General features: G+C 35.5%; 1 protein-coding gene across 4 annotated transcripts in view; it reads left to right on the top strand.

The window, feature by feature from the left end:
• Positions 1-26,356, top strand: part of SNX7 (sorting nexin 7) — a 300,077-nt gene that overhangs the window by 75,976 nt on the left and 197,745 nt on the right. For all 4 annotated transcript variants that reach the window (XR_007154931.1, XM_047871974.1, XM_047871973.1 and 1 more), the window contains exon 8: positions 12,479-12,631. Coding sequence is in view for 3 of the 4 variants with exons in the window: in XM_047871974.1 (XP_047727930.1) it covers positions 12,479-12,631 (153 nt within the window). In the remaining variant the exon portion in view is untranslated. The remainder of the gene's footprint in view (positions 1-12,478; positions 12,632-26,356) is intronic.

The following is a 26,356-nucleotide window of genomic DNA, read 5'->3' as shown; positions in this document are numbered from 1 at the left end:
CTGTAATATTTTCTTTATAAATAAATATTTACATTATAATTTCCAGGATCACATTTTGTCACAAAAAAAAAAATTATAGGATTCTAAAATGTACTGTTACGTTTTTTATAAAGTTACCAAAATACTATTTTAAAGAATTAATTTTTTTCTTTTTATATTTCAGTCAATAATTTGGTTACAAATAGCTAATAAACCATATTTCATGGATTTATATAACTTCTCTAATGGTAGATCTATTTCTGATGGTTGTAATGTGTATTTTCTTACAAATTTAAATTTGTAAAAGTAATAGAAAATTACAATCCATAAAATCTATAAATAGAAATATTTAGTAATATAAACATAATTAAAATACTAAAGGGTTTCTACATTGGTTTCACGCAAAGTCAGGTTTGAGGGAATAAGGAGGGAAACCTCCAATGTGGTTAAGTGAGTTTGAGGAATTGAGTGCACCTGTGGTTGCATTAGCAGACATGGGTGTCAAAAACTGAATACCTTAAAGATAGTGTAATAGTCTACAGTTATAACAATGGTCCATAGACCTATGCCAATAGAATGTAGGTTTTATTTTCTAGCATAGTGAATGATCTGCATAGATTCACCCAGATTATTTTACCAGCTTTCCCACATGCCTTGTGACAAACATTCACAGCATGATGACCAGGGTTCAAGCTGTAGCTGGTGTTGATGGAACCCAGTGCATCCGTTCACGGCCCTTTTGATCATTAAGCTATTCTCTAGATAACCTTGAACTGAACCAAAGAAACAAAACAAGGCCAACCTAACAAAGGGAAGTTCCCTTCAGCTGAATCTAGAATACCTCCAAGTTGATGGGATATGACATGAACTTTATGCGTCTTTTATTCTTCTACCTGACATCCTTCTCTTAGACTGTACTTTTCATGAAAGGGAATTAAATATTGAAAGAGTAATTAAATATTACTTTAGCACTAATATGTTGATGTTAGTGGTAGACTATTTTTAGTGTGATTATTATTTTTTCTTTTTCTTCTTGTTATTTTCTTTAATTTTTTCCTCTGTGACTTTGTCCCTTCTCAGAGATCAGCACATTTTTCATTCACTTTGTAAGAATTTTTAGTGAAACATGTCACAAAGTTGCCAATGTTAGGTCATGTTCATCTTTCAGGAAAAATAGTTTTTAACTAAAAAACAATTTAGGATTTAATTTAAGCTTCTTTCTAGAACAAATGTAAACCCCAAACATAGGAATCCTGCTTTTTGTAAGATTTATTTAGCTGCAGGTGCCTCAAAGAAATTGTGTGCTCATTATGTGGTTTCTACTCTTCAAACATTTACCATGTGCCTTGCCCGTAGTAGACAAGAAATAAACAATTATGAACTTAGTAAATAAAGACTGTCATCTTTTCAGTATGTAACTCTTAGAAGGTGTTTCTTGATGTTGAACCACTTCTGAATGGCCTTCCTTTTCTAACAGAAAACTTTTCTGTTGTTTTTTTGTATCAAATTTCTCACAGCTCTATCACTATACATGTGATATTCCTGAAGAAGACTTGATTCTTCTTTTTTTTTTTTAAGTTTGCTTGTTTATTTTGAGAGAGAGCAAGCACCAGAGAAGGGGCAGAAAGAAGAGAGAGAGAATCCCAAGCAGGCTCCATAGTGTCAGTGCAGAGCCTGATGTGGGGCTTAAACTCACAAACCATGAGATCATGACCTGAACTGAGAACAAGAGTCAGATGCTTAACCAACCAAGCCACCGAGGTGCCCCAAGACTTGATTCTTCTATAGGTACACTAAACCTAAAATTTCTACTTAATTCAGTTAAAATACTGAATGACATTTGAATTACTTATTTTAAACCAGTAAAATGTTTTATAGTTTTCTGAAAATCTTGAAAGCATAGTGCAATAAAATAGTTGATTATATCAAAAGAGGATATGGGCAAAAAAATAGAACCAGGGTTATATGTTTATGTGTTTTAATGAGTAGGATTAGGTATTTATTTCGCAGGAACAAGTGTTTTTAACAGTTTTCAAAAATGAACCACATCACTATTTTTTATTCTAGAAGAATTCTAAGGCAATTTAAGCATCATTAAAATATCAAGCTAAAAACCTTGGTAATAAAGAGAAGTCTTGCCAAAAGATAGAGAATGTACATTAGCTGCACTTAGATGCAGAGCACTTCTCTGGGTATTTTTCTTACAGTTTTATTTGTCCTCCACAAACATATAGTTCTAATTTTTCATTATTGAAAGTACTTAGATGTGTTTGTATATAACTTATAAGTCCCTATCCCCTCCCTGCTTGCCCAAACTACCCAAGTCACTTTGGAAGTTTCAGAGCTTAAGTGTGATACTCGACCTATTCCTCCAGTTAATCTTACCAGCAAAACAGACTTTTCTCCCAGGGCCCACATATTGTCAGTTGACAAACCCTGCTGATTCTGTCTCCCAGCATTTACCTTTTCTCCTAAAGGACGCTTGCATCAGGAATCTGATTTGTTACTGCTGTCCCCAGGTCCTTTCCTTTCCTTAGCCCCTCTCAGTTATTTCACTTGTCTTTTTTAAAGGATATCCTTTTAGGACCTGGCAACTGCCTGCCTCTCTTTCCTCATCTTTTGCAATTCCCCTACTCACACTCCAGGTACCAACTTTAACGAACCACCTGTAATTTTTTAGAAACTCCCAAATAGACATGCTTCTAGGACTGCATACTACTATTTGCTTTTCATGAAATGCCTTTCACGTTTACTTCATATGATTGATTTTTTAATCTCTCCTCTTGGGTATGAGTCCTTGAGGACAAAGTCTGTTTATTCATTCTTCAACTTAGTTCTTTTTCTTTCTTTTTTTATTTTATTTATTTTTTAATGAGGTGCAGTTGACATATATCCTATTAATTTCAGGTGTACATCATAGTAATTCAATATTTTTATACACTACAAAGTATTCCCCATGGTAAATCTAGTTGCCATTTGTCATCACACAAAGTTGTTACAATATTATTGACAGTATTCCCTATGCTGTATATTACATCCCAATGATTTATTTATTTTATACCTACAAGTTTGTGTCTCCTAATCATCTTCACCTATTTCACCCAACCCTCAATCCCTCAACCCCTCCCCCCATGGTAACCAACAGTTTGTTTCCTGTATTTATGAATCTGTTTTGTTTTTTTTTTTTGTTTTTTAGATTCCACATATAAGTGAAATCATACAGCATTTGTCATTCCCTAACTAACTTCTTTCACTTAGCATAATACCTTCTTGATATTATGTTGTCCATCTCTGTTGTCACAAATGTTATGATTTCATTCTTTTTTGTGGCTAATATTTCATTGTGTGTGTGTGTGTATGTATACATATATATATGTGTGTGTATATATATCTATATAAATATATAGATATAGATACATATAGATATCGATATCAATATCAATATAGATATAGATATAGATAGATATAGATCGTGTTTTTTTTATCCATTCATTTATCTGTGGACACTTGGCTATTGTAAATATGTTGCAATGAATGTAGGGGTGAATATATGTCTTTGAATTGGTGCTGTCATTTTCTTCAGATAAATACTCAGAGGTGGAGTTGCTGGATTGCACAGTAGTTCTATTCTTAATATTTTGAGGAATTTCCATGCTCTTTTCCATAGTGGCTACAATTATTTACATTCCCACCAACTGCATGGTTTTCCACTGTGATTTGCTCACATAACTCTTCTACCCCTTTTTCTCTCTCTTCATCGTCTGGAACCCCTATGATTCTGATGTTGTTCCTTTTTAATGAGTCACTGATTTCTCTAATTCTTAAATCGTGCTCCTTTGCTTTAGTCTACCTCTTTTTTTCTGCTTCATTGTTCTCCATAAGTTTGTCCTCTATATTGCTGATTCGTTGCTCTGCCTCATCCATCCTTGCCGCTGTGGCATCCATTTGAGATTGCAGCTCAGTTATAACATTTTTTTTTTATATTATCCTGACTAGCTTTTATCTCCGCAGAAAGGGATTCTAATCTGTTTTCAACCCCAGCTAGTATTCTTATTATCATCATTTTAAATTCTGGTTCACACATCTTGCTTGTATCTGTGTTGATTAAGTCCCTGGATGTCGTTTTTTCCTGTTCTTTCTTTTGGGCTGCATTCCTCTATTTCATCATTTTGAAGGAAGAAAAGGAATAAATAAGGTAGAAAAAAATCTAAAATTAAAAAATTAAAAACAACACAAAAAAATCCAAAAAAGGATGGTAGATCTTAGATATGTTATGGTCTGGTTGTTGAAAGGAGCTTGATAGATTAGAGGAAAAAGGGAAAGATAAGAAAAAAAAAAAGGAAAAGTTTGAAAATTTGAAAAAGTGAATACAATGAAATAGAATAAAATGAAATGATGGAAGTAAAAAATAGAATTTGAAAAATTTACAAAAATGAAAAATATAGTAGAAAAAATATTTTTAATAGAAATGGAAAATAAAAATAATTTTTTTCTTTATCTAAGAATAAGAAAAGAAAAAAATTAAATAGATGGACCAGCAAACAGACTGAAGTACGATTGAAATTACATCAGTTTCCCCTAGACGTTGAACTATGAAGCACATTATAGTCAGTAAACTAAGCAGGCAGAGAGACTTGTGTTCCTGAAGAGTGAGTTTGGCCCAGTTGGGCAGGGCTTAGTGTAATGGCTCCATTCTCCATTACTGGGGTAGATTGTTATGGCGCCTGTAGGTGTGTATGCATATGCGTGGGAGGGATGAAAATGGCATCACTCAGTTACCCAGTCTCTAGTATCAGAATGCTGTGCTGTCACTGACCAGCAGTCGCCTGTGTCTCTGGCTTCCGTCCACTCTCCGCTTTTACACTGTCTGTGACCAAGCCGTTAGGTTGCCAGGCGGTAACTCCCTCCTGAGTTTTATCTCAGATGCGGCTGTGTTTCCCAACCCCTCACTTCTGAGGGACTGCGGCTTTGACTTACTCAGACCTTCTGGGGGAGGGTCTCAGTGAGCAATGGCCAGGTGCCAGCTCACCCCCAGGATCGTTCGTGGGACTGTGTTGCTGCCAATGCCCAGAGACTGTGGCTGGGTGCCAGCCCACCCCATAAAAAGTTCCCGTGATCTTGTAGGAGTAGCATTTCAAGGTTCGTGGATAATTACAACACATATCTGGCACCGGGCTTTCCCTTTAGCGTTTGTGTTCCAGCACCAAAGGATGTGGTTGTTCTCTGGGGTTCACTGGGACCAGCCTCTACCAAATGCCCTCCCAGCAGGGGAACTTCCTCTCTCCGTGTGGCCTGAGGACTCCGAGGACCTCGCTCTCTGTGGGGATTTGCCCTTCCCACCAGAGCACTGCCAGGTATCGAGCTGCGGAGTTGCAGACTCTGCACTCCCCATTTACGGAGTCTTAATGGAATTTAAACCCTCTCCTTTCTCCTTTCTCCCTTCTCCCTTTCTTGTTCAGTCTCTTGTGTACTCTTTATTTTCTCTCCAGCTGCTTTTAGGCGGGGAGGATGCTTTCTGTACTCTCCCCCTGTCTCCATCCTCTATCTGCAAGCCAAGGAGTTCCCCTCTCTCTGCGGCTTTCTCCCCCAGTTCACCTCTTTGTGCCTCGTGCCTGCTGAGTTCTCTGGTTCAGGTTGTGCAGATTGTTGTGTTAATCCTCAAATCAGTTATCTAGGTGTGCAGAATGGTTTAGTGTTGATCTGGCTGTATTGCAGGGACTAGAGATGCAAAAAAAACTTCCATGCTGTTCCTCCATCTTGGCCCCCCTTTATCTTTTTGATAATAACTTTTCTGACAGGTTTGAGGTCATATCTCATAGCTGTTTTGATTTTCATTTCCATGGTGACTAGTGATGTTGAGTATCTTTTCATATGCCTATTGCCATCTATATGTGTTCTTTAGGAACATATATATTCAAGTCTTCTGCCCATTTTTCAATCAGGTTTTTTTTTATATTAAATTGTATAAGTTCATTGTATATTTTGGATATTACACCCTTATGAGATGTATGATTTGCAAATACATTCTCCCATTCAGTAGGTTTCATTTTTGTTCTGTTGATGATTTCCTTCACTGTGCAAACATTTTTTTAATTTGATGAGGTCCCATTTGTTTTATTTTAGCTTTTGTTGACTCTTACCTGAGGCCAAAAAAATATTGCTAAGATCAATGTTAAAAAGTTTACTTCCTATGATTTTCTTCTAGGAATTTTCTAGTTTTAGGTTTACATTCAGGTCTTTAATCTGTTTTCTATTTATGTTTGTATATGTTGTAAGATACTGGTCCAGTGCCATTCATTTGCATGTGACTGTCCAGTTTTCTTAATACCATGTTTTGAAAAGCCTGTCTTTTCCTCATTGTATATTCTTGCCTCCTTTGTTATATATTAATAGGCCATATAATATGTAGGTTTATTTCTGGGTTGTCTATTCTATTCCACTGTTATATGTCTCTTTTTGGGCCAGTACCAAACTGTTTTGATTGCTACAGCTTTGTAGTATAGTTTGAAATCAGGGAGCATGGTGCTTCCAGCTTTGTTTTTGTTTTTATATTTTCTTTTTGGTTGTTTGTTTTCCCTCCAGATTGTTCTATTTGGAGAATTTTGTGGTTCCATACAAATTTTAGGATTATTTGTTTTAGTTTTTTGAAAAATGCCATTGGTATTTTGATGGAGATTTCATTGACTCTGTAGATTGCCTTGGGTAGTATGGACATTTTAATATTAGCTCTTCCAATCCGTGAGCATAGAATAACTTTACATGTATTTGTGTTGCCTTTCATTTCTTTTATCAATGTCGTAGAGTTTTTAGTGTACAGGTCTTTCACCTCCTTAAATTTATTCCTGGATACTTTCTTTTTTCTGATGAAATTATAAATGGTGTTATTTTCGTAATTCCTTTCTGATAGTTATCAACATATAGAAACACAATTGATTTCTGTATATTAACTCTATATTCTGAGACTTTACTTAAAGAATTTATTTATTAGTTCTAATGGCTTTTTGGTAGCGCCTTTAGAGTTTTCTATATTTAGTATCATGTCATCTGCAAATAGTGACAGTTTTACTTCTGTCCAATTTGAATACTTTTTATTACTTTTTCTTGGCTAATTTCTGTGGGTAGAACTTCCAGTACTATTTTGAGTAAAAATCATATTGTGGGCCACTTTGTCCTGTTCTGGTATTAAAGGAAAAGCTTTCAGCTTTTCACCATTGAGTGTGATGTTAGCTGTGGGTTTGTCATATATGGCCATTATTCTGTTGAGGTCCATTCCTTCCATATCTACTTTGTTGAGAGTTTTTGTCATAAATAGATGTTGAATTTTGTCAAATGCTTTTTCTGCATTTATTGAGATCACATGATTTTTATCCTTTGTCTTTTTAATGTAGTGTATCACATTGATTGATGCAACCATTCTTGCATCTGGAGTAAATCCAACATGATCCTGGAATATGATCCTTTTAATGTGTTTTTGAATTTGTTTTACTAATATTTTGTTAAGGATTTTTACATCTATATTCATCAGGGATATTGGCTTGTAATTTTCTTTTTTGGTGGTATTTTTGTCTGGCTGTTCAGTCAGCCCTGAGTTCCTCAGGAGGAATTTCTCTGTATATAGATAAAGATTCAGCATGTCCATGGGAGGAGGTGAGTTCATGGTCATCCTACACTACCCATTATCTTAGTTCCTAACACAAACTAGATGGATGCTGAGTGAGTGTGCTGGATGAGCGAATGAGTGGGGATGAACTAGATCCTCCTTATCATTTTTCATTGTTTCTTCATTATGCTAGTGCAGGTTAACTGGTTTCCTTTTTCCTCTCCTCCTTCCTTTCTCTTTTAACCATCCCTCTATATCTGACTTAGGAAATACAGCTCTGTTCTGGTCAAAAACTTTTAGTGATTTACCATTTCCTGCAGAATCCATTTCATGCTCAATGTCATTCAAACCCTGTAAGCAGTGAATCTTCAATCAGCCTACCCAGCAGCATTTCTTGTTTCCACTTGCCCACCTCCAGACTCCAAACCTACCTCTTATCCATTCTGTCATCACAGTCTGTAGCATGCCATCTCTGTGGTTTTGTTTATGCCTTACATTCATCCAGGCAGTTCTTCCCCAGTCCCTGCCTACTGAATTGGCAGTCAAAACATCCCCTATCCCAATCAAAATTAATCCTACATTCTGTGTCTTTCTATACTACTGTAATTTTTTCCTCCATGTGGTATATATTACATTCTGCTTTGTATTATAGCTTTAGTTTTTATTTCATTTTTGCATATGTGTATTCTTTTTTTTTAAGTTTATTTATTTAGAGAAAGCGAGGGAGAGAGAGAGAGAGAGAGAGAGAGAGAGAAGGAGGACACAAGCAGGAGAGGGACAGAGAGGGAGGGAGAGGGAAAGCAAATCCCAGGCAGGCCCTGCACCATCAGTGGGAGGAGCCCAATGTGGGGCTCGAACTCACAAACCGTGAGATCATGACCTGAGCTGAAATCAAGAGTTGGACACTCAACCTGTTGAGCCACCCAAGTACCACCTGCATCTGTGTATTCTAATAGATTATAGACTCCTTTAGTTAAAGGTGAATCATTTCAGCCTTGAAAGCCACAGGCATACTAGCTTGGTGCTATTTAGTCAGTGTGGAAAAAACATGGGCTTTGACTTAGGCGGACTTTTGTTTGAATCTTTATTATGCCACAAAAAGCTATGAGATCTCTTTCATTTTTTCCCACTTTTCTAACTTGTAAAAGGAAGATAATAATACCAAATTTGCAACATTATTATGCAGATTAAATGAAATAATATATGTAAAGTATATAGCTTAATGCAATGGCCCATGGCAGAAATTCAATAAATGGTTATTATTATTGTTGCCATTACTGGTACTATAGTAGGAAGTTACTTTTGGAGAAAGATTTTGTTTTGTTTGCCTGAGCTCTTAGTATTAATGGTTTTCATTTAATTGCGTGGCTAATTTCTGGCTGAATATAACTGAAGCTAGAAATTACCCATTAGCCTTGCTGTTAAATATAAATCTTCCCTTTTTTTTCCCCACTATCTTACAATCTTGTATTACTTATTCTGGTATTACAACATTTTCCTGGCAAAAAGGATTGCTTGCTTCTTAAATTTTTCCACTAAAAGAGGACCAAATCGTTTCCAGGATTTGTGAAAACAATTATTTAAGCTTTAATCCTTTTTAATTCCATCTTTTCTGTGCTATTTTATAGTAGAGAAAATGAATTGAATTTCCTACTTTTCGAGTTATTGAAACCTGCTGTGTGGCTAGAGGGGCTTCTTTGGCCTGCCAGGTTCTAACACCTTACCCTCCCACCTCAGTTAACTTTCATTGACTGTATATGTTCAAAGCCTGGATGGCACCCTCTGAATCCATAGTTCCTTATACCAAGAATGGTATTTAAGTCCCTGCTAAATTGAAGTCAACTAAGAAAAAGGGTATATTGGGCTTTTGTAAATTATTAGGTAAGATATTATCCAGCTCCTTCTCCATTTGAAGTAGATATTTTGTGCTTATTATCAATTAGAGTTTGCTAGAATTGAAATTATGGGAAGATGATTCAGTGTGGGGAAATACCTAATGTCTTTTTTCTCCTTTTCCAACTAAAATAATGATGAAATCATCAAAGAAAGAAAAATTACTCATATTTGGCTACAAAAAAAGATAAGAATTGATCATATATATTTAAAGCATATGCATCATCTTCCTTACTGGTGAGAAGAGATTGAGAACTAGCACTAGAAGTTAACCTAAGACCTAGACCCTGGCAGAGGAATACAGTACTTCCAGAAATCAAAATACTGGAATAGGAGAGGGAATCAACTTGAGTTTCACCAGTTAATGATGATGGTGCTGATGGTGGTGGTCATCGCGGCGGTGGTAATGGTGGTGATGGTAATACATAACATTTAGTAGGCAGATTGTCAGGCACTGTTTAAGTCAACTAGTGTTCATTATTTCATGCATCTAAAACCCCTATGTGATAGGTATTTTTTCATATCTGTTTTATAGTTGAAGAAACTAGGGCTTCAACAGCTAGTCCTACCCAAGGTCACATAACTTTTAAAGATGGAAGTGGAACTTAAACTGAAGTTGGTTTAACCTTTCATAAGTCTTAATCCTAGTTCTGTGCTGATAAGCCTACAAATGTTCCTGTAGGTGAGAGTGAGGTGAGAGAACAGGACAGGACTTCTCTAGTAGCTCTGTCACAGCAGAAGCACCAACCAGGCAGGCCACCACTTCATGGGCTTTTATGAGGGGGAGTTACAGATTGACAAAGGGAAAACTATGTTGTAAACCCCTTATGGGAGGGACATCATGTTAAACTGTTATGAAGGGGAGAAAGATACAATATATGATTCAGATACTCTGTTTCCGAAAGCCAATTTTAGTAGAGCAGTCTGCCAGTAAACCCACTCCAGTGCATAACAATTTTAGACTGAAAATGCTAAGCAGAGGAGAATAATAGTGCACTCACAGTTGGTGTAGGTACCTCCTGATCCTACATAAAAGAGACATTATGCTAATAATTTCCATCTGACTTTGAAAATTGCATGATTCCATCCAACAACCCAGAGGAGTGAATTTTTCTAACCAGCCCCTAGGATTTTTCCAGCAGACCCAGAACCTGTTTGGGTCTGGCATTTTAGCAGTTTAACTCTTAGCTTATCCCCTGGCATCCACCATCAGACACCCCATTAACAACTCATTAGACAAATTTTCTAAGATGTAACAAAATAATCACTCCAAAGAGTACACATACTCATAAAATAATAAATGGCTTCCCTGAGATAGTTTACAAACAGAACAAGAAAGTAAAATAATATCTGCCTCCCTCCCCCCCCCAAAAAAAACCATGAAAGTCAACCTTACTAATGAAATAGATCTCTCATAATCAGAGATTTATGTAATACCAAGTGTCTATTCTTAGGAAATAAAAACAAATACTGCTGCAATGAAATAAGGGCAGAAAGGTGAAATTCTATAGCAATAATGATGATGATGATGGTGATGATGATGATGATAATGATGATGTTAGAGTAATAATTCACATAAACATTAGAAGCAAAATAACCTATTTTTATTCTAAGACATTCTTGCATTTCAACACCTCTGAAATGTGGATCTTCTTGAATAATGGTCTCTTTCAAATACTTTCAGTCACACCACAATGGTAATGATGATGCCCCTTTTAAGATATGAGAGAGATGGTATCATTTCTGCATGTAATTTCCTGGCTTTGGATCTCAGTAAAAATCCAAGAACCTCACCACAGACTACATGCCTCAGTAAGATCTGGTCACCCATTTCTTATGTGACTTCATCTCCTAGAACCTTCCCTTTTTTGTTCACTCCACTATATGCTATAGCCATGCTAGTCTCCATGTTCTTCTTGGACCATCGGGGCATGCTTCCGCCTCCAGTCTGTTACCCTTGTTTCTTCTGCCAGGAACAACTTTTCTACTGAGAACCCCCATGGTTTACTCTCTTGTGGACTGAAGATATTTATTCAAAAGACACTTTCTTATTTAGGCTTTCCTCTGTCATCTCATGTGAAATTGGATCATCGTATGTTCCCTCTCTACCTTTCTGCTTCATTTTTCTTTTTAGCATTAATTTTCAGTTGATAGTCCCTATTTCATTTATCTTGCTTTTGGTTTGTCTCTCTCCATTTGAGTAAAAGCAGAGATTTTGTCTATTGTCTTCAATACTGAATTCTCCTAGAAGAATGTCTGGTGCAGAGAAGGCACTTAAATATATGCTGAATATATGAATAAATATATATGTATAAATATATGTATTAATATGTAAATACACAAAATATAAGCCATAAGCTGCTGGACTATATGCTATAAGGTTGGCAGGTGAAGTGGTGAGGGGGTGTAAATATCATGCTAAGCCTGTGTAATGATGCACGGACTAGGTGTTAGGTGTCTTCAGACATAAACCTGCTTCTAGTACTAGCTTGGTGAAATTTGTCAAGTTGATCCTCTGGGCCTCGAGGTTAGAGTGCATAATCTGAATGGATGTTGTAACAGGTGAGTTAATTGATCTTTCTAGTAAAAAACAATTGAAAAATGAAGCCCAAGAATAGGAAGCTGGTTAATGAAACCATGCCTTTTAACATAAATATTATCACCATAAACAATAGTGGTAGTGAGAGTTAGTACAAAAGAATTTTAAGATAACTTGTAGTTCAATTTCCTCTGTTTTATAAATAGTGAAACCTAAGCCCAAGGTTTGACAGACTTAGGCCAAGGTCAAATGTTAATTGATGGTTGATCTTCGAACTCCAGTTAGCATCTCTGGCTGAGCCCAGTCTTCTTTTTACTATAACTGGTTATTACACATGGTAAGTGCTGGTGACTTTCCAAAGAATTATTCTTAAGATGTTTTGATATAATGTTCAGCTTAGACTTGATGAATTCATTTAGTAATAAGAATACATAGATCAATTTATCTCTCTTTGTGATCTAATTCAGCTTACAGAAGAGATTGGAAAACTTGAAGATAAAGTTGAATGCGCTAATAATGCCCTGAAAGCAGACTGGGAAAGATGGAGACATAATATGCAAAATGATATCAAGTCAGCATTTACAGATATGGCTGAGGAGAATATCCAGTATTATGAACAGGTAATTAGTGCTATGTGATATTGCTTCATTTTATGAAAGTTGTCCTCTCTTTTACTTTTTATCTGTCCTTTGTTGAAAGAGTCTGTTAAGGAACCAAGTGTCACATTCAAAAGCCTCCTTGGTGGCTCAGTGCCAGTGGAGTTGCTAGTTAATCGAGTAATGCCGAACCCACCCACTGAAACAAATATGTTTATGTGAAGGAAGGATGAAGAGTCTTCCTTCTTATACAGTATGCCCCAGGTGCCTAATTTGAGCCTTGATTGTGGGAAAGAATTATGCTACCATTTTGTTTTGTTTGTTTTCCCCACAGTTTCTTGTTTTAGAAGGATTTGAATTTTTTAAAAGCACTTGGGCAATGCTTGCTACTGATTCTCCATCTTATTCCCCTCATCCTCTCCTTTTCTTATGTTGTAAAGTATTTGCAACATGAGAAAAGGACCAGAGGTTTCAATGAGCAGAAAATCAAATCAGGTCCTGTACCTTGTTTCCCTTCCATTTCCACTTTGCCTTCTATAGCTGTTCAAAACTTCAACAAAAGAGCATGCTATTCTCTCTTTTTATTTCAGTTTAGTTTAGTTCAGCTTTTTTTCTTTTTTTCCTTTACTTCAAGATAGAACCTAGTCATCCTTTTGATTTCAGATGATTGTTTTTCATCTTTTTTTTTTTTTTAACAACTAACAGTTCCCCAAGGTGGTTATCATTTTAAATGAATTTTATACTATCCTTTTTTTTTAATCGAGCATATTCTAAACATACTGTTTCTAGCAGGTGCATTTTCAACATACATCTCTAACTTTATCTCTGGCTAAATTAATGACTATATGAAATTGATACATTTATGCTTTATAGTCTATAGTGCATGCCAGACTGTAAAATATTGTATATTTTGAAAAGATTAACTATTTTCATTTAATAAGCATTTCTTAAGCCTCTACTTCCATCAGACACTGTGCTGGGCCCTGGAGAGACCATAGCATGCAACACAAATACAGTGCCTTTTTACATAGGCACGGTCACCAAGGGAAACAGTCAATTAATACAAAATATTATAATAAAGTATAATATGTTCTAGCGTAGAAAGACATTACAAGGGCATCTAACCTAATCTAGAAGGAATGTGGAAGGTTCTGCAGAGGATGTGGTTAAGATGAAACCTGAATGATGAATAAGAAGTAGGTAGATAAAGATGTGAGAAAGAGTTCCAGTTAGAGAAAATACATGCAGAAAATCCCTAGAAGTGAGAGAATATGTTCAAATAACTGAGGCTCTTTTTTGGAGGTTGGAGAAGCAGGGGTAGTGTTGAGTTGAAAAATGAGGTTTGTAGGGGAGGAAAAAGTTTTCCTGAACCCTCTGACAGTCCCTAGCTGGGTCTGAAATTAAAATGATAGAGATAAATTGGCAGGAAAAAAAGCATACAGATTGATGTAATGTAAGTTGTTTGTGACACAGAAGCCTTCCTAAGGACATAGGGACTAAGAAGCAGATGTGAATATTTTTTGCTAGGTTTGATGACAGGTGGGCAGTCATGTAGAAATACGGTAGATTAAGGAGTATGAGGTATATATAATAAACTGCAGAAACATGACAAGACCTGTGTGTTAGGTGTCTTCTCTGTGTTCCTTTCCTTTGATAAGTACCTTCCTTTCCTCCAGATATGAGGAGAACAACTCTCATATGAGGGTTTTACCACCTGCACCAGGGGCTGAGGGTTATGGAAGATCAAAGTGACCTTCCTGCCTCTGCCATAGTCTCAGACTCCTTCAGCTTAAAATATTCAATATGCCTAGATGCCTTATTTTGCTGTTCATCCTGAACCACACTGGGCTGAAGAGGGCATCGTAATATAAGTCTTTATTTTTCATTCTAAGGGAAATAGGAAAAGCCATTGAGTTTTCATCAGGGAAGTGACAATATTTATCATATTTGCCTTTAGAAAGGTCACTCTGGCTTATATGGCTCAGAGTGAAACAAAACTGGACATGAGGAGACCTAATACGGAGCATTGTGGTACCAGACAGAGATGCGAACTGACATAGGGATTTCATGGTGGTGGCCTAGAGACTCAAGTAATTGAAAAGATCATTTTCTGTCCTTAATTTTTTTTTATTCTGCATTAACAACCTTAAGTAAATTCAAGTATCTCAAAGGAATTTCCCATAAGTCTCAGATTTTGAAATGATTTGAACTATTTTGTTGAGGGGCACCTGGGTGGCTCAGTTGGTTAAGCATCGACTCTTGATTTCAGTTCAGGTCATGATCTTACAGTTCGTGAGATCGAACCCCACGTTGGGCTCTGTACTAGCTGTGCAGAGCCTCTTGGGATTCTCTCTCTCCCTCTCTCTGCTCCTCTCCCCCTCGTGTGCACGGTCTCCCACTCTCTCAAGATAAATAAATAAATTTTAAAAAATGAAAGTAGAAAATGAAAATAAATAAAATATTTTGCTGAATGACATCACTATGGTGATATTTATCACTATGGCTTTATTTATTTATTTATTTATTTATTTATTTATTTATCACTATGACTTTCTTACCACTTAACTATTTCAATCCACAAAAAGACTTTCTCTCTCCTTTACATTACAACCTGTCCATTCTGATGTTACAGAATTGTTAGGACAGTCAACCAAAATAATTTATGGACAATGCCTCAAATACTAAAATATGCAATATACTATAAGTAATTATAGTTATAAAACATAAGTATATTAGGGTGTAAGTATCACATGACACTGTTTATATTTTCACATGCACTGATTATATTTTCCTTTAAATGATAGGCTCTGTTGGGGCACCTGGGTGGCGCAGTCAGTTAGGCGTCCGACTTCAGCCAGGTCACGATCTCGCGGTCCGTGAGTTCGAGCCCCGCGTCGGGCTCTGGGCTGATGGCTCAGAGCCTGGAGCCTGTTTCCGTTTCTGTGTCTCCCTCTCTCTCTGCCCCTCGCCCATTCATGCTCTGTCTCTCTCTGTCCCAAAAATAAATAAACATTGAAAAAAAAAATTAAAAAAAAAATGATAGGCTCTGCAAACTTTTTTTCTAAGTTTGAACTTCATTTTTTAAGGGAAAATCTTCATGGCAATTCCACTGAACTCCCAACTGAAATGTTTGGGTTTGACTCTACCTGTCACATAAATTCACATTTTTGTCAGTCTCATAGACTGATTTCAAATTATATAAAATATTGCTTTCTTAGAAACAGTTAAATTAGCATTACTGTGTCATTTTGCCAATTTTGTTCTTCACAGCAGTTTTAATATCAGTATGTTTTTAACTCTTCCTCCAAGTGAATTATATTTATAAATGTTACTAAAAATGTGTCAAGTGTACTGCATCTTAGATGTATATCTTTGAAGGAATCATTGGTTTTCTTTAAATTCAAAAAACCCCTGCGGTTTCAATTATTTGTTGTTGTTGTTGTTGTTTTTTTTCCTGAGTGAATAACTTTTAACTGATTTGCTATATCAGTCCAAGCATAATTAGGAAGTTGGAGCCCTTAAATAATCAAGGCTTTCTAATTAGCATGCAGACTGTGTGGCCTGAAACAGTAACAGTCTGCTGTTATCTGTTAACTTCAGAATCTCTTAGATATACAGAGAAGTGAAATGTTCCAGAATATTTCCATTTCCTTTTTAATTTAATCACATTCTTCCAGAAATACCTCTTTTTTCATCAACGTTTGCAAATATAAATTCCATAAGGGTTTGTTCCTAGTATGATAGATGAATTGGGGTATAAACATTTGCCTTTGGACTTGTTTTATGAAGTGAAATGGTCACAGCTTATTTATAACTTAAAATTTAAATATCAAAGTGACAGGAAAATCAGATTATAAATATGAGGCATGGGTATGTATCAGAAGATAGCTATTGTCACATTGAAATGTAGTACTTAGATGTGTGAATTTATTTGGAGACAGCACCAAATATATAACAGGCACTTCCACGTAAACTCAAGTAAGTAAAATAAAGTTATTTGCATTTTGTCCTATAAGGCCAATAATTAAGAATAAATATGAGTTATTTTTTTTTTAATTTTTTTTAACATTTATTTATTTTTGAGACAGAGAGAGACAGAGCATGAACGGGGGAGGGTCAGAGAGAGGGAGACACAGAATCTGAAACAGGCCCCAGGCTCTGAGCTGTCAGCACAGAGCCCGACGCGGGGCTCAAACTCATGGACCGCGAGATCATGACCTGAGCCGAAGTTGGCCGCTTAACCGACTGAGCCACCCAGGCGCCCCATGAGTTATTTTAAAAGACAAGAATTAATAAGACACTACAGCAAAAAATCCAACTGAACATGGGTGAATAATTTCAAAGCATATTGGTACCCAAATAACCAAAGCAAATTATTTCCTGATAAAATGTGAGGGGATGCTAAAACCATAAAACATGACATGCAGCATTAAGCACATGGACATTTTCTCATTACTCTCTATTAGGTACAAAAGAGTGTCTGTTTATATGGTTGTTTATGCTCATGGTAATGATGATTATGATGATGGTGGGGATTTGAAAGGAAGTGATGCTTGGTAGGTATTACAAACTAAAAGAATACACTCTTTGAAAGTTTAATTTTAATACAATGAAAAGATCATATGTTAACTTTTGCCACAAAAAGCAGTTTAATATTGTAAAGTAAAGTGTGCAAAGGAATAAACTATATGACTTTAAGTATTACATTCACTTAAGTATTATATTCACTTAATTATTAATGTGTGGAAGTCCTTGTTGCATAGCCTTATTTCTGTCGTTATAAAATTAATATACATGCACACTAAAAGCAAACAAAAACAACAAAAGCTAGGTACATTAACATAAAATAAAGAATGCCTGTAACCTTTTCTCCTGGAGAGAGTGGTATACTTAAATACAATTATAGAAAAATAATTTGCTCCGTTCAGATCAAAATATTTTAAAATTTCTACATGACCCTTTCTGAATGTGTCAGCATAAAAACATGATTACTTATCTGTTTTGTGTCATGATGATTACAGTGGATATATGTTATTTTGAGCTCCATATTTCTCATTTGTTTACTTTCCTATCTAATAATAATCTTAATATAATACATTGTGTTAGTTTACTTCTATTAGCAAAGGTAACAATGAACAGTTGAGGCTTTATGCTATTTTTTTGCTCTCACAAATAATACTATTAAAAATAATTATGAACATTAGACTTTAAAAACTTTCTGGATAAGAATTTTAAGAAATTACTGGATCAGAGGTCAGTTCATTTCAAATGATATCAACCTTATTTAAAAATGTCAGCTGTCTCATGTGAAATCATTCACTTAAAATTCTGTTAACATCAAAATCCTGTGCTAAGCACTATGGAGCATCCAGATTCAAACTTTTACTCTTGCTATTTGGGACCTTACAGTTTACTGGGGAAGAATAATAAGTGTATATATTTTTTACTTGATTACTACAGCTTTACCATGTATTAACTTTTTTTAAGGAAAGAACGTTTAAATTAGTTTTATTTCCTTGACTTGTAATGAACAGATTTAATCAAAGCGTTCTATCACTACTGAAAAATACAAATATATATGTATATATATATATAATACAAATATATATATGTATATATATGTATGTATATATATACATATATACACACATATATGTATATCAACATGGACGTCTAGGAAGCAAAAGTGATTATAGTGTAGGACATTTTCTGGAAAATCAAGGAAGAAAGAAACAAAATTACTGCAAGAGTACACCATCTAGCCAGATGAATAATACACCAAATGCTTCCGTAAAATCCAAGTCAGTTACTTATGGACCACTTAAAAATTAGGGAAATTAAACTATGTATATATTTTAATATATATCATATATATATTTTAATATATATAAATATAATATATTTATATATTTTAATATATTTTATTAAATATATATTTAATATATTTAATATATATATTTTAGTGTATATCTATTATATATATATATATATATATATATATCATAGTAGTCCTATAAAGAGTAAGTAACGGATGAACGTTGAACATCCTAGAAGTTCTTGAAGTATAGTTGTATTTATTTAGAAATGTATTGCTTACGTTGGTGAATGGCAAAATAAATTCAAACAAAGGAGTTGTTTTAAATTCAGTGGTGCATACATAGTTTGGAACATGTTGTAAATTTTGTAAATTTAAAACACTCTGGTCCAGGGAAAGATAGTTCCCAAGCATTGTGACTTTAAGACATTAATGTGTATTGATAGTGATTATAAAACTGCCAACTAAGCAGGATTCTGAGTGGCATTTAGATTTCTATCCAAAATTTCATTCTTCTTTTAAAACCTGGGAGTCAGAGAAGTTACAGACTCTGTGCTCATCTACATGAATTAAAAGAAACAGTGAGGGAGAATGACTTTCCTTCACTTCATTCCATCCAACACAGAGGAACTGTTATGTGACATGAGAGAGACCTGGAGAAAGTACCCTTTTCAAAATCTGGGACATAAGAGCAAAGGAAGAAAACTCTGGCCACTCTCAGTCATATTCCGTAGAATTTAGTAAAGTGGCTTAAGAAGTTACAGAAAATTTAGTTGTCATTTTAAAGTCACAGACTCAAAAAGAGAATTTGACGTAAGAGGAGTGAACAATTTTAAAAAGCGAAGCAGTTAAAAAATCAGATATAATTGACCTGTGGACCATGGACTATGAAAGGCAAAGATACAAAGAGATGGATTCGGTCAAAGGTGAAGACAGAAGCAACAGTGTCAGAAGGCACATTTCAAAATGGAAGAAGTAAGTTTTTTTGGGTGGGAAAAAAAGTGAATGACTTCCAAGTAGTATCAAAGTCACATGGAATTGGGTGTGAGGAGCCTCTTTGGATTCAAGAAAGCTAGGAATTAATAAGCTCTTATAAAATTATTAAAGTGAATAAAGTGGAAACCGTGTTATGGAAGCTGAAAATACAGGACTACTTCAATTCTATTTCATTCCTGTTTTCTCCATCCAGGAGAATGAAAGTATAAGTTGAAAGATTTAGACAAATATAAATAAAAGGTAACTAAAATCCAGTATATTTGAAGAGATACTAAATCAACAGCTATCCATTGCCACAAAAAGGAGAATTCTAGGTATTTTCTCTTTTCCAACGAACAATGCAAAAGCTCTTCCTTTACCAGCCTCAAAAACAGTGCTCACAAAGCCTTAGTTGTAACCCTTAATCCTAAACTGACTTATTTTGGAAAGATTGGGAGACTTCTTCTGCTCACCCAGGAGAAATGCACACTACTTTTCATTGCTAGGTAAATGCTAAAATTAGCTTCAGAGAAAGCTTGGGGGAATACTGTAAAAATGACACCTGTTTCCAAAATAGTTAACCTCTGTATTTTCTGATATATACCATGTACAATCACACAATAAAGTCTTTGTGAACAGCCTTCCTTGTACAGAGAAGGATGGGAGTGCCAGAGGAGCTACCCAGATAGAGTTATTTAATGTAATTTTGATCCCAAGGAATGACAGGTAGGTTTTGAGCTTTCCTTTGAAATGTTGAGTCAGAGGCATAATAAATGGTCTTTATTGAACCATTTAAGTTATATATTTTATATTGACAATCTCTTAGGATGAAACTGAGTAATCAGATACTCTCTTTAAAGTTAATGTGTCTCAACTCCCTAATCATAAGAATAGCTCGGAATAATTCAGTTATCTCAGAAAGGGATTTTTGAATCCAAGTCAGGGGACGTTTCTTTTTGTGTTTATGCCCCATACCATTTACTCAAGCTGGTCCCTGATCTGATCTCTAGACCCAAGAAGACAGATTTCTTGATGGTGCTAAAACAGCCCTTCAGAAGTGTATGTATCTTTGAAACTCTTTGAAGAATGTTTCAGAACTACATGATAGACCCCAGGATTGAATAGATTCACATTATACGTAGACTAGACTTCCTGGAAAGCAACACACCAGCTTGAGAAGCTAATATGCTTAGATTTTTAATCAGCCTAAACATTTTCATACCAGTTAAAATTTGCAACCCATTACATTCTTGTGCCCACATTATCTACTTATTTACTGGAAGACACTCACTGGGTGAGTCTAATGTCTGGATTAGCAAATTCAGGCTACATCACACCACTTTTTTCATTTAGGGATGATCATCTTCATCAGAAAGAAAACACCAAGTTTTTCTCTTACTGTCATCAATGGCAATCCATTGAATACCCAGGAGCTTTCCCTTCGTATTTTTAATATATAGACCAACACTACTGATTAATTAATGATTAATCTTGTCTTTTTACCATCTATGCTATGGAAATCAGTTTTTGGTGAGCAATCAGTCCTATTTCAAATAGAATGTAAAGCTACACAGTAATAATGATCAGAGCAACGAAAACAGAGATGAATAACTTTGTGTTATCCTAAGATTTTATTTTATTTTTTCAATATATGAAGTTTATTGTCAAATTGGCTTCCATACAACACCCAGTGCTCATCCCAAAAGATGCCCTCTTCAATACCCATCACCCACCCTCCTCTCCCTCCCACCCCTCATCAACCCTCAGTTCTCAGTTTTTAAGAGTCTCTTATGCTTTGGCTCTCTCCCACTCTAACCTCTTTTTTTTTTTTTCCTTCCCCTCCCCCATGGGTTTCTGTTAAGTTTCTCAGGATCCACATAAGAGTGAAACCATATGGTATCTGTCTGTCTTTCTCTGTATGGCTTATTTCACTTAGCATCACACTCTCCAGTTCCATCCATGTTGCTACAAAGAGCCATATTTCATTCTTTCTCATTGCCACGTAGTACTCCATTGTGTATATAAACCACAATTTCTTTATCCATTCATCAGCTGATGTACATTTAGGCTCTTTCCATAATTTGGCTATTGTTGAGAGTGCTGCTATAAACATTGGGGTACAAGTGCCCCTATGCATCAGTACTCCTGTATCCCTTGGGTAAATTCCTAGCAGTGCTATTTCTGGGTCATAGGGTAGGTTTATTTTTAATTTTTTGAGGAACCTCCACACTGTTTTCCAGAGCGTCTGCACCAATTTGCATTCCCACCAACAGTGCAAGAGGATTCCCGTTTCTCCACGTCATCGCCAGCATCTATAGTCTCCTGATTTGTTCATTTTGGCCACTCTGACTGGTGTGAGGTGATACCTGAGTGTGGTTTTGATTTGTATTTCCCTGATGAGGAGCGACGTTGAGCATCTTTTCATGTGCCTGTTGGCCATCCGGATGTCTTCTTTAGAGAAGTGTCTATTCATGTTTTCTGCCCATTTCTTCACTGGGTTATTTGTTTTTCGGGTGTGGAGTTTGGTGAGCTCTTTATAGATTTTGGATACTAGCCTTTTGTCCGATATGTCATTTGCAAATATCTTTTCCCATTCCGTTGGTTGCCTTTTAGTTTTGTTGGTTGTTTCCTTTGCTGTGCAGAAGCTTTTTATCTTCATAAGGTCCCAATAGTTCATTTTTGCTTTTAATTCCCTTGCCTTTGGGGATGTGTCAAGTAAGAAATTGCTGCGGCTGAGGTCAGAGAGGTCTTTTCCTGCTTTCTCCTCTAGGGTTTTGATGGTTTCCTGTCTCACATTCAGGTCCTTTATCCATTTTGAGTTTATTTTTGTGAATGGTGTGAGAAAGTGGTCTAGTTTCAATCTTCTGCATGTTGCTGTCCAGTTCTCCCGGCACCATTTGTTAAAGATACTGTCTTTTTTCCATTGGATGTTCTTTCCTGCTTTGTCAAAGATGAGTTGGCCATACGTTTGTGGGTCTAGTTCTGGGGTTTCTATTCTATTCCATTGGTCTATGTGACTGTTTTTGTGCCATATCCTAAGATTTTAAAACTTTGTATTCTTACTGTTTGATGAGAGATTCCACCATTGATTAAGGAAATAAAATCATCAGTGAAAACCTGCTTGGGATGTTCATGGGAGACTATTATAGTTCTCTAATGGTTGTGGGAGGGACATCTTTGGAGATTAGCTACCACAGAGGCCCGGAAGCTGCCTTCTCAGTTTGATAGATTCTACCAGGAATCTGGGATAAGTGAGGAGGTGAGAATCTGAGCTGAGGGAAAACTACATTAAAGATAGTTTATTGGCGCCTGGGTGACTCAGTCGGTTAAGCATCTGACCGGCTCAGGTCATGATCTTGTGGTTTGTAAGTTCCAGCCCCACGTCAGGTTCTGTCCTGATAGCTCAGAGCCTGGAGCCTGCTTCGGATGCTGTGGCTCCCTCTGTCTCTGCCTGTCTCCTGCTTGTGCTCTGTCTCTCTCTCTCTCTCTCTCTCTCTCTCTCTCAAAAATAAATAAACATTAAAAAAAAATTTTAAACGATAGTTTATAAATAATTTTTTAAAAATCAACTGTTGCAAATATCAGAGGACGTCTCTGGGTATAGTTCTTTGGGTCTCTAACTGTTGTATATTTGGGAGCATGGTTGATCACACAGCCATTTACTAACATTGATTTTACTTTAGCTATCATTGGGTATGACGGCTTAATAGCCAAGTGCCTTCCATCTAGCTACACTGTTTCATTTTATTGTACAAGGTTGGCAATGTACCTTAGCACATTTACATTTCCAAGAAACTCTTTAGGGGGAAAAAAACCTGTTCACTTTTGTGTAATGTCTCAGATTTATTTGCTCACAGAAGCCGTTTATGGAAAACAAATATTTTTTTTTTAGAAAAAGCTATGTAACTAATAGAAATATAAGATTTTTAATGTTCATCAGAGCCTTTATTGTAAAACTATCTGAAGTTTAGGTAACCGTGAACTCTTAGAATAACTTTCAATTCTACTTGGCTTAAAAGACTGCTCTGTTGTAGCCAATTACCTTTTGAACTTAGTAATTTGATACAGGTTTTTAGTGACACAGGTAAATATTCCCCTACCACTGCAATAAGATGGTAAATATTATCCTCTATATTGATGACAGGGTCCTGCTTTCATATTCCAAGTCATAAATCTACCTCTAACTAGTCTTTTTTCCAAAGGCATCTTTATTCTCAAGTGACAATTGTTTTGCAATAAAATTCTCTTCAGCATGTGAAATGATAGTATACTTTGCAGAAATCAACTCATTTAATTCACTAGGTCTTTATCTTGGTGACCACATTAGAATATGCTCTCTTCAAAATTTAAGTTTTATGAGAATCATATTAAGGTCTTGTTAGGCTAGAAGACACTTATGACTAAAAAAAAGAAAAAGAGCAAAGTATCTGCATCTTTCACTATTCAAAATACTGAGTTCAGTTCTGATGATGCATTTTGAAAGTAACATTGACAAACTAAGATATAATCAGAATAAGTTTATGATGATAATGGTCTTAGAAATGCATCTTCATCCAAAATATTAGAAGAGAAGAAAGGTATTTGGAGGGCAGTCAACGAAAGAAGGATTACATGTTTTGTCATTGCTTCAGAAAATGTCTAAAACCAACTCTTACAAATTGTATAATTTGAACTCACACAAAATTATTTCCTATGCATTAAAATTTTCTATATTATATTGCATTATAAAGAAATGAGTTCCTTGCCACTGGGAATTTTTAAACAGCTGTTGAATAATGTAAATCAGTAATTCTGTCTATACTAGAATCTCTCAATGCATTTTATAGAAAATTAGTTTTTTGTAATGTTAATGAGTGTTAGTCTTGAAAGAAAAGATTCTGTAGTCAAGTTTGGATTAAATAAAGTTAAACAGGTTTATTTCCTAAAGAAGTTCTTAGGTACTTTATTTGCTTATATGGTTTGTGAGTCTGAGGACATAATTTCCTTGACTAGATCAGCATTTCTTCTTGCAGGTTTGCATATCATGGAACACAATTTGGGAAAACTTGGGTAATTATGTTGATCTCTAAAGTAATGCTACTTAAAATGTGGACTGATGCCCAGTCCATAAGTTGCTTATTACAGATTTGTAACAAGATAAATCAGCAATTGAAAGTAATCAATTAAAATCTTCTGCAGCAATTACACATAACCATGACAACCAAGTAGATGATTAGTAGACTTCTTATGTTGATTAAGTATCTGCCAGTTTGGGTAGTACTTGGCTTTTGTGGGGATTCATGTGATATACACTGCAGATGAATCATGCTCAGTAGGTTTACTCAATGGTCCTAGGAGACTGAAAGAAAAAGTTGTGTTCTTTACCATAGGTAGTTTGAGAAGCACTGCTCTGAAGTTCCATCTGTTTTCTAAGAGTCTGTTCCTCTCTTAACAGTTAATAGTGTCCTTTCTCATTTAAAAGTTTATAATTTATTTTTTAAAAATGTTTATTTTTGAAAGAGAGAGAGAAAAACAAGAGGGAGATGGGCAGAGAGAGAGACAGAGAGTCACAAGCAGACTCTGCACTGTCACTACAGAGCCCGATGCGGGGCTTGAACTCACAAACTGTGAGATCATGACCTGAGCCAAAGTCAAGAGTCGGATGCTTAACCGACTGAGCCACCAGGTGCCACAAAATTTTATAATGTACTTAATATTCAACTATTACATAAAGTATATAAGACACAGTCAATTATAGAATTAAGTTTAAATGCAGCAGGGTATGATTTTCATTTACCCCTAAGGAATACATTTACAGCACTGTATGTAAAAAATCTGCATGTAAGTGGACTTATGTAGTTCAAACCTGTGTCATGCAAGGGTCAGCTATATTCTCTTGTTTTATTAAGTGATAATTTCTGTTCTGAATTGCACATTCAAAAGCCATAGCTGGAGCTCATGTTTTCACATAACCATGGACATCTTTTATTAAGTTTGATAGAAGTCTTGAATATTTTTGTTATTTTTAGATTTCTGCTTTCTTAAAAACTTCTCAAGATATTCTCATTAATCTCATATTCTGTGATATTATTTCTCAATTTTTTATATAAATGAAGCTAAGTTTAGCTGTGAGATGGACAGTTATACTATAGCATAGACAGTCTGTGCCTCTTTGCCATGTTTTGGATTAGATAAATTTTTCTGCTATTAAGGTAATCAAAGATTTGAATGAAGATTACATATTTATAACTTCTAGAAGTATCTAGTTTCTGAATCAAGGACTTTCATCTTCTTATGCTTCATAAATGACAGACTGTAGTCTATGGGCCAATGAATATAGCAGTTCCTGTAAAGAAATGGAACAAAGGATTTAAAACACATACATGTGCATGTATGCACTGTTATGATACAACATCATGAAGTAAAGAGGTGGAAAAAATTAAAGTTGGATATCAGGATGCTTGCCACTAGCTAATTGTAAAATCTTAATCATGTCTTCTCTAAACCCAGTTTTCTAATCTGTCAGTAGAGGTGTTGATAACCCTCCCCTTCCCAACCCCATCTACACACTGCCCTCATAAATCTCTAGGAGAATAAAAATTTTTAAAAATGTGTGAAATGCTTTAGAATAATGCAAAACAACATGGCTGTGCCTTGATAATTTTCCAGTAATTCAAAGGTAGATGTGCTCTTCTTTATAGTTTGCCGTACTTTGAAGGTATGGTTAAGCAAACACAGATGAGCTTGGTGTTTGAAGTGTCTAATACCAAACTGGACAGACTTCATGTAATTGGCTTGTTACTAGTCAAAAACGATGATGTGGTATAGAAAAGTATGAGTTGAAAAGATTTGAATTCAAATTTTGGCTCTTGTACTCTTCCTCTGAAGATTTCCAATTTATTAGACTTTTTGGAGCTCCAATTTTCCCATGTGTAAAAATTAGAGAAAGGGAATAAGTTATATCCAGGCCTCTTTCTATC

Source organism: Prionailurus viverrinus, chromosome C1 (genome assembly GCF_022837055.1).
Source record: "Prionailurus viverrinus isolate Anna chromosome C1, UM_Priviv_1.0, whole genome shotgun sequence".
Classification (NCBI taxonomy): Eukaryota; Metazoa; Chordata; class Mammalia; order Carnivora; family Felidae; genus Prionailurus; species Prionailurus viverrinus.
Note: the sequence above shows the minus strand (reverse complement) of the source record. Positions and strands in the feature narration are given on the sequence as shown.